The 13,008-nt window shown below is 28.5% G+C and overlaps 1 protein-coding gene across 1 annotated transcript; it reads left to right on the top strand.

The window, feature by feature from the left end:
• Window positions 1–2,232: 2,232 nt before the first annotated feature.
• LOC114190999 (probable carboxylesterase 15) lies at window positions 2,233–5,220 on the top strand (the record flags this gene model as incomplete). Its single annotated transcript, XM_028080115.1, is given in 3 exon segments — window positions 2,233–3,062; window positions 4,658–4,839; window positions 4,842–5,220. Coding segments are annotated over 3 exon segments (1,137 nt in total), but the record flags the coding sequence as incomplete, so codon positions are not given.
• Window positions 5,221–13,008: the final 7,788 nt, after the last annotated feature.

The raw sequence follows: 13,008 nt of genomic DNA, 5'->3' as shown, positions 1-13,008 counted from the left end.
CACCAATTGATACTCATCTTCCTTGTACTCTGACACTCGTGTTTTATCATTAATAATATTATACCTTTCTTTTAGCATATGATTTTCATTCCAATAGAGACACATGCTCCCTCCACTTTTCCAATAGGGTCCATACGTCACAAGGAATAGAGGCACCTACTTGGTCCTTCCTCCTCTTCTCTTTTGTTTTTTAGAAAAGGTGTGGTGCATGCAACTAAAATAGTAGAACACTATTTTTATTGCGACTCAGAAAATGGCCCATTGACCAATGGAATGGGTGAGCCGTGACAAGAAGAGAAGAGACATTGATAACGATGAGAAAGAACATGACAAAACAAAATTTGAGGAGGTTGGCTTTAAAAGTTGAAGATTCTCTTCAGACTTGTTCTCCTGGTACAGAATTTTATCTGAAAAAAACTATATCCGTATAGTTTGTAGGTAATAATAGATGATTATTGATTCGGATGAATCATAACACATATCTATCTACAATAAAATGAGTAAATCACTAATGAGGAGTAAAACTCATGCCAACTAGTTATTGATTATGAAATAAAACGCAATAAATTCAACAAAGAACTTCAAGTGAACAATGATTTTAGAAGAAAACTTAAGCTTATCATAGAGAAAATAAATTGTTTGAAACATATCTAAATCATAACAGTGTCAGAATCTGAGGATAATTTCCTTCTCTGACAATCTTAAGAAAGAAACAAAAATGTTTTATTTGTTTTGTTCCTTGTCTATTGCTCGTAAAGTTAACAATCATGGTTGCCTTCCTAATGGACACACATTTCATGGCTTAAAATGGATAATTTAAGTATGATAACATGACGAACAAATAAACCCCTTGATGCAGAACAATGCTACCTACTAACAAAAGGTCCAAAATATACCTTTTTAAAAAAAATAAAAAATATAACCAAATCTCTTTTCTTTATACCGTGTTATTTTTGGCAAGTATAAATACTAAGTGGTATGAATGTTAAAAACAATCCAAAATAGAGTGGGTAAAAATTAAACAAGAGCTTAAATAAGGGGTTGAACTATGTAGTCACTGTTTTCGTTTTAATGGAGGAGCATGTAGATATAGCAGCAAATTAGGAGTATGAGTAGGTTCTTATGAAAACTTAAACCCCACAAGGAATTGCATAAAACAAAAAAATTAGTTTTAATGAAGTTATTGTCCAATTGTGGATCATGGAGGAAGAAAACCAAAATATGTTACAAGTAGAATGTATCTCTTGGTTAACGCATTACTACAAACATCTTTTAGATGGAAGACATTAAAGAAAATTAAAGGTGAGCATAATAAATTACATTAAACCGGTAAACGAAAATCATACCTTAGCGCAATTAAGGGATTAATGTGAGCATTAAGTCGTTAATGTGATTGAGTATAGGAAAAAGTTAAAAGAAGAAAGTGATTAAGATTTTTGAAACACATCTTAAGATGTAATGTATTATAATGGGTTATTGGCTAATAGCAAAGATAAGCCATTTTCATGTGTTGGTTTTGGCCCACCACTAACACCACATTATTCAAGTGCCAAACCAAACCACCAATCACCACCACTTTTAATTGCCTTCTGATATTTATCTATTATTTCCTTCCAGCCTCACACTTCTGCTATCGACACCTCGCATTTCTTTCTTCTTCAACCCTTTAATCACTGTGCCCTAAAACTAAACTCAAAACCAAAAACAACAGCCTTTTCCCAAGAAAACAACATCGAACACGTATCACTGTTCTAGTGGATATGTACGACAGATATCACTACACAAGACGTTTTACATCGATTTTCAAACAAAATCACTGCATTCATTCGTATTTGCCTCTCATTCAGTACATTATCATTCTTTGAAGAGTTCTATTGTTACATAAAAGAGAAATGCTTTATAGTTTTATTGGAGAGACACAATATCAACGAGACCTGAATTTAATCATATAAGATATTGACACTATTAAGAATCCAAAACCTTAAAACAATAAATATATAGATTTTATCTATATAATACTCTACTTTTTCATTTCTAATCTATATAAAATTTAAATTTACTTGAATTATTTTCTCATTTCTAAAGAATATAAAATTTAAACTTGGATTCCTAACGCCACATCCACACATCCAATTTGCTCGGCATGCGATTTATGAACATCAATATTTATATAATCATGTCTATCCGAATCACTAGCCACTATCTCCTTTTTTCTGGAAATTTTAACTTTACTATTTTATCCCAAACAGAGGATGTTCCAATCATATTAAGCGTCAATCCAAATCGTATCTCCACTTTCCATTAACTATATCCCTCTCTATCATCATATATATATATATATGGACAGAAAGAAAGCAAATTGCAAAACACAGAATCAGTAGAATCAATGGGTTCTCTCCCCACGTAGTAGAGGACTGTTTGGGCTTTCTCCAACTCTTTAGCGACGGTTCTATTTTCCGTTCAAACGATATAGAATTCAAAATTTCAGCCGTTCAAGATCACTCCGTAACCTTCAACGACTATCTCTTCCACAAGCGATTCAATCTCTCTCTTCGTTTCTACAAACCCCAACACATAACACTCAACACCACCAAGCTTCCTATTGTGATTTTCCTTCACGGTGGAGGCTTCTGCTTCGGTTCACGCACGTGGCCCCATATTCACAACTGTTGCACGCGCCTCGCCTCGGGCCTCCACGCCGTCGTCCTCTCGCCGGACTACCGCCTCGCCCCGGAACACCGCCTTCCGTCGGCCGTGGACGACGCGGTGGAGGCCGTCAGGTGGCTCCAGAGGCAGGGACTGAGGCTGAAGGAAGATGAAAACGCCGGGGACGCCTGGCTCAGTAGTGATGTTGACTTTGACCGCGTGTTTATCGTTGGAGACTCTTCTGGCGGGAACATTGCGCACCACCTCGCGGTTCGGCTGGGGTCCGGTTCGAGTGAGATGGACCCGGTTCGGGTACGAGGTTACGTGTTGTTTGCGCCGTTTTTTGGCGGGGAGGTTCGGACCAAGTCTGAGGAAGGTCCACCAGAGCACATGTTGAACCTGGAGCTGTTGGACAGGTGAGGCTAAGCACTTTTTTCTCCCTTCATTCCAACCTAATCATATATATATATATATATATATATATATATATATATATATATATATATATATATCACTTTTCATTCTTTTTCCTTACCAAAACTTTAATCTATAATATAAAACTTTCACAGATTAACTAATCCATTCTGTATATATCAAAAGATTAATTTCGAATAAACTCAGATATAACATTTTTAAATTGATGAAATACCAAAAAATTTAGAGTCTTGTAAAAGAAATGAAAATGATCTTTTCTTTGATGAGATTTTAACTATTACAAATCAATTATTAAAAAGTTGCATAAATACTGAATAAACCTTTTAGGGACCTAAAAGTTTGGAATGCTTTGGACAGATTCTCTTATTATTGGATGATATACTTACTTTCATTTATTATTTTACATATATCCTATTTTTCTCTCTCTATTTTCTATCACGTAGCTTACTATATTCGTTTTTTTCTCTATATTTTTTTACTCGAATCCACACCAAGTAGGGTGGCCATTTATAACTTTCTATCTACTTGAGTGTCATGTTTATTTTTTATTTGAGTAATTAACCTACTTTCTTAAATTCTTTTGTGTTTGTGCAAAGTCTTTTATTTTTCTCAATCTTGTGGTTTGAGTATTAGGGTTGTGTTATTTCCAAGTTATTGGAAATGAGCCACTTTTTAAGCATAGTAATAGCATCATAATCACTACTACATGATGTGCAAAGTAATTAAATGAAGAAATGGTATGAAGTGGTTCCACTTGTGTGTGAATTGGCTCAGAGTTATAATGAATATGCCTATGAATGCATGGACCCACTTTCACCACACTTGTTGGGAAAGGAATATGCGATGATTAAGACTTGCGCTACCAGTGTTTTAAAATTTCGCCACACTTAAATAAATTTTGCGTTAACATATTTCATTATTAGCAACACGTGAATACATTTACAAAATAAAATATTTAATTATTAAAATTTAGTAATGACATTGTATATTTAATATGTAAAAATTGGAAACATAACATTTAACGTTTTCAAATGAATTTTATTAAATAAAATAACGTCACCACATTATAAATAACTATACAATTGTTCATTTTATATGTGAATAATGTTAAAGAGTTTATCTCATCATATTATAAATATTTTTATTTGAATGAAATTTTTACTCGCATAAAAGATCTTAATGATTTTGTAAGAAAAAAAAGAGTATATAATAGATGTTATTTGCTAAATAATTACAATTTATAATACGAAATGTTAGGTTTTAAAATCCGCACACTCGGAAATTAAGATGGCAAAAGTGATTGATTAGTGGTGACACTTGGCTAAACCCTTTTCCACACTTCTTTATGTTACCATCTCGTAATGACCAATACAATGTATGAAAAAGTTAGACGCAATTAATAAACAGTTTATATTAGTTATATGAAAACGATAATACTTTGTATTTCTTATTAAGAAGTAAAGAAGATGTAGTACGTAGTGACGTGTACAACATTAACATTAAACAATACAAAACACTTAGTTATGCCTATCCAACATTATTAAAATAAATAAATGGTTATTATTATTTGGAACAGATTTTGGAGGTTGTCGATACCTTTGGGAGAATCGAGAGACCATCCATTGGCGAATCCGTTTGGAGCTGGAAGCCCGAATCTTGAAGAAGTGAAACTTGATCCTATTTTGGTGATAGTTGGTGGCAATGAATTGCTTAAGGATAGAGCAGAAGATTATGCTAGAAGGTTAAAAGAGCAAGGCAAAACATTGATTACCTTGAGTTTGAGGGGTGCGAGCATGGGTTTTTCACGCATGATTCCTACTCTTCACATCTTGCACAAGAAGTCATCCAAATCCTTAAACGATTCATGCTTCAAACTTCTACTTGATTGGACCCATCATGGGTTCAAAGATAATTACGTAATTAGGTTAATTACTCTCTATTGCTTTTATCCCAGTGAAGTGGTTATGGGAAGGAACTGTATCCGTCAATTTTATGGGGTGTACGTTTAGTTTCTCATTGGAGATTGTAGTGCCTCTCTTAGCTGTTAGTGCTATTACTTTTGAATTGTATAGGGAGTTAAAGATTTCAATTAACCTTATAATAATAAATTTAAGGTTTGCTATTTCCAAATTAATTAAATGTGTGCATGTCTTTTCTTCTAACCCGGTCAAAAATTAAAAATTAGATAAACACATTAGTCTATATTAGACTGGAGGGGAAATTTTCAATTAGAGAATATCTATGAATATCTCTTATTTGTATCGTCATTTATCTTAACGTGTTTAAGTGAGGATTCATTATAGATAAATAATGCCAATGAAACATGCACCATTGTAAGAAAATTGCATATTATTGACAGTCACTTCGGTAATAGAAAAAATCTATCGGTAAATTATGTTTACTGATGGACTATCGATGGACAAAAATATGTCGGTAAAGTGGTTATTGATAAAGTTTATCAATGGACAACCTCAAATTCGTAGATAATTGTTTGTTGGTAAATATGTTAGTAATATCCATAAGTAAAATGCAAAATTGAGTTTTCTTCTTCTCCCTCCTCTTCCTTCTTTTTTTGTGTTTATTTTCATTCCTTCTTGTCGTTGACCGATCATCGCACTACCACCACCACCACCACTCCAAGTCATTTTCATCATTTTAGGATCTCATGCTCCTCTTATTTGTCTTCTTCTTCCTTCACCTCCTTCTCCAACTCCAACCACTACTACCACTGTCAGTGTCATTGTCATTCAACGTCACTGACGCGTGTCACCAGCAATCTTTCGCGTCACCCAAAAGGCTCCACCTCACTCACCTACCACCTCTTTTTCTTCATTCTCATTCTCCTGTTCATCTTCTCTTCTTCTCTTATTACTCTCACCCATCCCCCACTATAATATGAAACTTTAACAGATTGGATGAGATATTAGTCGCCCAAAATATTGACAAATTTACCAATGAAATTTGATTGTCGATAATTGTGAAGGTACCTACAAAACCATCCATCGGTAGTTGTGATGATTAGTTACCAATGAATATTTTTGACAAATTTGACAATTTTTTCGTGTCGATAATTATAAAGGTACCTACGGAACCATCCATCGGTAGTTGTGATGATTAGTTACCAATGAATACTTTTGACAGATTTGACAGTTTTTTCATATCGATGAAAGTATTCGTCGATAAATTTAAATGTGAATTCCATCAAAAATATTTATTGGTAAAATAGAGTTTATAGACAAATTAAATAATGTCGATAATTAACAAAATTCTTGTAGTAAAACCAACTTATACATAACATATATTGATACTATTTTCAATCCAAAATTTTAAAGAAAATAAGTCAATTTTATTTTTTATATGGTGTTAAACTTTTCCATTCTACGAGACTCATTATTGAACAAAAATGGTCAAGTTTTGTTTGTTCCTGTGTTGGCATGCGTGTGTTATTCAATTTTAGTTGAAGTGTGCAATGTGTTGTGCATGTTATAATGTTTTTGGTGGGTTTGATCTTGAGTGAATAGACAATTACTTTTTCGTTGTTGATGGGACACCATGAGTGGCGGTTTGTGGACCCATAAAAAAATAAGTATGAAGGACAAATATTTGAGAATACTAATTGGTCTTATTTATTTGAGGTCTAAAATGCAAATCAATGTTGTTGTGGTCACAATTTTCTAAACATACGAGGATAATTTTTTTTACAATTTTAAGAAGTTCATAATATATTAAATTAAAATCTATTTTATTTTATATTGTTAATCTTACAAATATCTTTTTAAATAAGATAATTCAAAATAAAAGAAAACTAATTTGTAAACTCAAATTTTGATAGGTAACACTTTAAAGAAAATGTCAACACGAAAAAGTCACGTTAAGCTTTATTTAAGAATATGAAAACCAAAATGAAATGTAACTTTAATAAAAGTATTTCTTTTAATTGTTATATTCTGTACTGTCTTTTATTAACAATAAAGAAACTGGTATTTTTAGATAGATAGAAAAAGAAATATATTGATGATGTTGGTGACCATGGACTTACCAGATGCTCATATTACCTGTATCTTGCTATCTCAAATTAAAAATGGTACCCATCTTCTTATGCATCAAACAATTTCTCCACGACAAAAACGATAACTAGATAGCGTTAAACTTTAATTGTTTTTATCTATTTCTGAAAAAAAAAATCAACTCAAATGTTTTTTATATAAAAGCAATAAAAATTTAACTACTTTATTATATAGAAAAGAATAAAGTTTATCTGAAATGAATTTTGAAGAGCTTTTATAGAGTTTTTTTTTTTACATTAGACCCTACTTCAAATCCTTTATATATATATATATATATATATATATATATATATATATATATATATATATATATATATATATATCATGTTTTGCTTTAGTTACTTTGTTGTAAACCTGCACTTTGTTTACTTTTGTAATGATTTTTATTTTTATTTTCTGTAAAACTATTATCAAACAAAAATATAAGAAGGCTAAACATTTTATCGTTGTAATTAATATTTAATTTTACCAATATTATTATGTATTAATGCAAATTAAATTTAAAAAAAATCATAAGAGAACGCATGTCTATATGCATCTCTGTTAGCAAATATATTTTAAATAATCTTTAGCAATTGTGTGTATCCAAACTTTTTTTTTCATTTGCATAATTGAAGTATCTTTTGGCGAGTAATGATGTGCTTTATCTCAACGTCGACACTCTTTTTGGGTGGATCTGCGGCTCCGTAAGATACATGCACATATCTTATCTCTAATTATATTTTAAAAATGCATTCTTTTGGTATATCATATTTTATTTTATTTTTTCTATGAATTATTTTTTAAAGACAAAATTGTTATAAAACTCCACGCTTTAAAATGAATAATATCTGAAAAACATAATTGTCATTTCTAATAATTTTATTAGACGAACTTAGGTTACTCCGGAAAAAAATTAAATAATATTAATCTTATAAAATGTGAGGTTTTTCTTTTGAACTTAATTTCTTTATTTGGAATGTTTAAGAATGATTGGACATTTTGAGCACAAAATAAATTAACCTAGCTAGTGTAGTGGAAAATCCATAATTTCCACTGCAACGGGGTTCAAAAGTTTGGACAATTGTGAAAGGTTTATGGACGGAATATAAATAGTTTTGGTATTTAATTGTTGATCACAGTTTTGCAGCATTTGAGACAGTGCAGACCAAAAGGTTAAGACAACGAATGCAAACTCTTTACAGACGCAATCTTTGAACTGAAAAACATTAAACAAATAATTGTTGTTGCGCCACTTTATGATTGTTCTAGAAGTTAAAACAAATGTGGAAATTCAGTTTCTACTTTTTCCGGCACTAAAAGGAAGATGATGATAAGCATCAAGATTAGTTGATAATGATGAAACTGTCTCTAAATTCTATCCTCACAGTGATGTAATTATAGCAGTCATTATGCATATGTGATTCAAAATCAAATGCAGTGAAAGTAGTGGGAGGAGAAGATATATATATAATGTTTGAAACCATTCACAATGATTGTACAAATTCTTATGTCGGCATGTGAAAAACGAGGCATCATGGGTGATTAGATAGTAATCATGATAGCTTTTAATTATTATCTTAAAAAATAAATAAAATTCATACATATTATAAATTTATTATGTTATTTTTATAAGATTTTAACAATTACTACTGAAATGGACTCTATCTAAGATCATGTTCTTTCAAAAAAGTTACTGTTTAAAGAAATATTGATTTTAGAAATTTTTTGTGTTATTTATTACCGAATTGAAAATAAGGAAAGGAGATAATTTGGGAGAATTCTCTCCATATATAATTTTTTTAATATAAGATTTGAGAATTAATATATTTATTATTTTATTACAAAATATAACAATACTGCACTCCCATATGTTTTTATGTGTATATTTCTTTAGATATTATGTAATATTTTAAGTTGACTTTTTATTAATAATGTGATTATAAATATTTAACTTTTTCTTTAAAATTAAAAATTAAAAAATTTATTTTTTTCTTAATATTTTTTTCAATCAATAAATATTATTAATAATTTTATTCATCATAAAAAATTTAAAATTAATTATAACTTATTTAAATATTATTTTTTATTATTTTTTACACCAAAAATAATTTAATAATCTTACTTTTTCATTTATTAAATTTTATTTTTTATTAATAATTAAATCTTTTACAAACTTTCATAAAATTTATTCTCGAATTAATTTACTATCACTTTCAACTTCCTTAAACTTCATTTTAAATCCATCCGACCTAATTCTTAAATCATTCTCCTCAAAAAAAATATACTCTATGTCTACTCTTTATGTTACAATATAGAGTATTAAAAATTAGATTATTCACAAGTTTTATTTAATCAAAATGAAACTTTTATTGTATTCTAAATTCATATTAATAACATGGTGTAGTATTTTAATATGTGTACTTGTTAGTATATATATATATATATATATATATATATATATATATATATATATATATATATATATATATATATATATATATATATATATATATATATATAGTCTTTGGCTTTAATAATGTTATGAACTTGGTAAATGGTATACCATAAACATTGTTTAAGAATGAGTAAATAGTATTTGATGTTATATTTGTTGATATAATATGCTTCTAAATTTTATTTTCTATCCTTTTTTATCGCATCAGATTGTCAGAACTAGAGCTGTCAAAACGGATCACCCGACCGGACCCAATTCGGCTCGACTCGCGTCGGGTTGGCCACTTAGTGGGTTAACCCGACCCGGCTCACTTATTAGCGAGCCAACAAAATTAGAACCCGACTCGACCTATCACGGGTTGACGGGTTAAACAGGTTGGCTCACTTAATTAAAAAAAAAAACACACAAATTTTTTTCTTCAATCTCAATAAAACTAAATTATAATTCCAATTAAAATCTAAATAAACTTCAATACAATCCAAATAAAATCCCAAATTATGTTAAACTTCAAATACAAACCAAAATCACAAAAATATAAATTACTATCTAACATCAAATCATTATTGTCACTTATCAAACTATAGTATTAGAATCTTAAATGAATAAATCCACAACATTTTCATCTCTTAAAACATCTTCTCTATCCCCATCTATACAATATATATTAAATATTTAAAATTTATTGGTGGGTTGGTAAGCCAACCCGGCTCATCACAGGTTCAACCCGAATGAGCCGGATTCTTAATGGGTTGAGTTCATTTTTAACCCGTACTGAAATTTATAATATTTTTTCAACCCAACCCGATCTAAACCCGTGATAAGTCAGATTGACTCGCGGATTATAATCTATTTTGACGGCTCTAGTAAGAACTAACTCTTTATGAACCATCAATAATAAAAGTTTGTTTATATAGATGGGTTTGTTATTTCGTTCAAAATTAAAACCAATGGGAGTTATAATAAAGGAAAGTTTGGGCTACTTCTTCTTCAATCCTTCATGGATTACCATGAAATATTAAAAAAAAATCAATTATATACGAGCTTGATTTTAATCCCACAATTTAGAATAAGTTATTTCATATGAACATATATTCTATATTGTATAATCTAAAAATATATTTTGAATGTATTGTATAATTTGAAAAACAAATTTACAAATACATTTTATATTACAGAATTCTTAAAACAATTCTAAGTCTTAAGTTTTATACTCTGGAATACTTTTTCTTACTGCAGAATTTGTTATAGATTTTCATATTCAATAAATATATTATGTAATATTATATAATTTAAAATACATTTGCATTTTATATAATTTGAAATATATATATATATATATATATATATATATATATGAATTTTGAAAACTACAATCTAAAATCCACTTTTAAAGTGTATTTGTAAATTGTACAATTTATATTATATTTCTAAAAAAATAAAAATAAACATATTAGAGGTTCACCTGTAAATTATACAATCTCTGAACAATTTAAACTTTTCCCTCACATACACAAACAAAAGTACTAGAAAAAATAATCATAAAATAATCATATTAGAGGTTCACTCGGGCTTTTTGACAAACTGGTAGGCAAACTATTAGAGGGTAGTTTCTTTCTACACCTCCATAAGTTTCTTGCTGCGCATTTCTATATAGATAACATTTTTATTTTTATCCTTTCTGTGTGTACTATATAAAATAAAAATTACTTTTAAATTATATAAGTTAAAAAATATTAAATAATTGACTCTCAAATTACAAATTTAGATATTATTTTTGAACTGTTATTTTTTACTTCTAAATTATATAACTTTAAAATATTGTTTACTCTGAATTGTATAGATAAAAAAGAATATAATTACTTTTTTATATATATAAGAATACAAGAAGAAATATATAGAGGTACAAGAAAAAGTTACCCTTTAACAGAATTAGGATTTAGATATGTTTATTCTATATATGTTTATTTGACTTAGATATGTTTATTCTAAATTTTAATATACAAAATTAAATGATATTAAAATATTTTTTTATATTCCAAAAAAAACTAAATAACAGTTCAAATTATTTAATTTACTTCAAATAATTAAAATAAATTAAGAATAAATTAAATTGTGCATAAGATTTAAACTCTCTACACCGAGTATAATCTTTTATTTATTTTTCATCGGTATTATATAGTTGGTTTTACTATCATTAAATTAACTTACTTGTTAGATGAGATTATATTTAACTGTTTTTAATGTTTGAACATTAAAAATATATCAAAATTTAAAAGAACAACAAATTCCAATTTTACAAATATATATATATATATATATATATATATATATATATATATATATATATAGGTACACTTATAGTTTTAATTTTTTAAATTATTCGTCAGCCTTTTCAAGTTATAAAATGTGAGAAAAGTATACATTTACCCTTTTCTAATAAAATAGAAATAAATAAGAGAAACATGTAGTAAAATTGATGAAGAAAGATAAAAAATGAAAAACATTACAGAATATATAAAAGTAATATAACTTTATGAACTAAAAGTTCATATCAGAAAATATTGATTCAACCCTCCATTTATGAAGTACAGGAATAAGAAAAAAGAGAGGTATAGAAAAAACTGAGAATGATATTATGAAAAATAAATATAAATGTTTGAAAAAAATGGATGAAAATAACATAAATGTTAAAAATATAATTATTCTTCGATACTAATGCTAAGGGCATGCTAACTAAAATGGTAATATATCATGGACAGCTTCTTTCTACACTTTTATATATTTCTTTATGCACTCTGGTATAATAAACTTTCCATTTTATGAATATGTAATTTGAAAATTAAATAAAAAAAAAAGATTGTACAATCTAAAGTCAAAAATAACTTTCGGAAATATGAATAAATTAAAAAAATAAGAAGAAGCAAAGTACACTCCCAAGAAAACAAAATATAAATTTTATCTATATAAGAGTGTAGTAAGAAACATACAGTGGTGCAGAAAGAAACTTCCCGGTATCCGTATCATGGCATATAGAAGTTGGACCTATAATGAGCCCAATTCTCACACAAACTTGAAGGAGTCTTGAGCGATTGACCTTGTTATGAATAGTTAAACAGCACTATTATTGATAATGATGGTAAATAAATTAAATAGTTATACTCTTTTTGTTTTTGTCCATATCATTGTTCCAAACTCCATGATAAACCTGCTTATTCCGCATCCATGGTAAATCATTTTGTAATACTTTTTTCCATAAATAAATAATTAAATAATATAATAAATAAAACTAACATAGTGAATAATTGTCAAACAAACAAATACTATGATAGATATAAAAGAACTACCATGACATAAATTCTTATCAAAATAGTACCATAAATAAATATTGAAAATTAACAAAAATAAATAACACCGCAGTATTTA

This window comes from Vigna unguiculata, chromosome 1 (assembly GCF_004118075.2).
Source record: "Vigna unguiculata cultivar IT97K-499-35 chromosome 1, ASM411807v1, whole genome shotgun sequence".
Classification (NCBI taxonomy): Eukaryota; Viridiplantae; Streptophyta; class Magnoliopsida; order Fabales; family Fabaceae; genus Vigna; species Vigna unguiculata.
The sequence above is the reverse complement of the archived record's forward strand: the minus strand, read 5'-3'. Positions and strand labels throughout refer to the sequence as shown.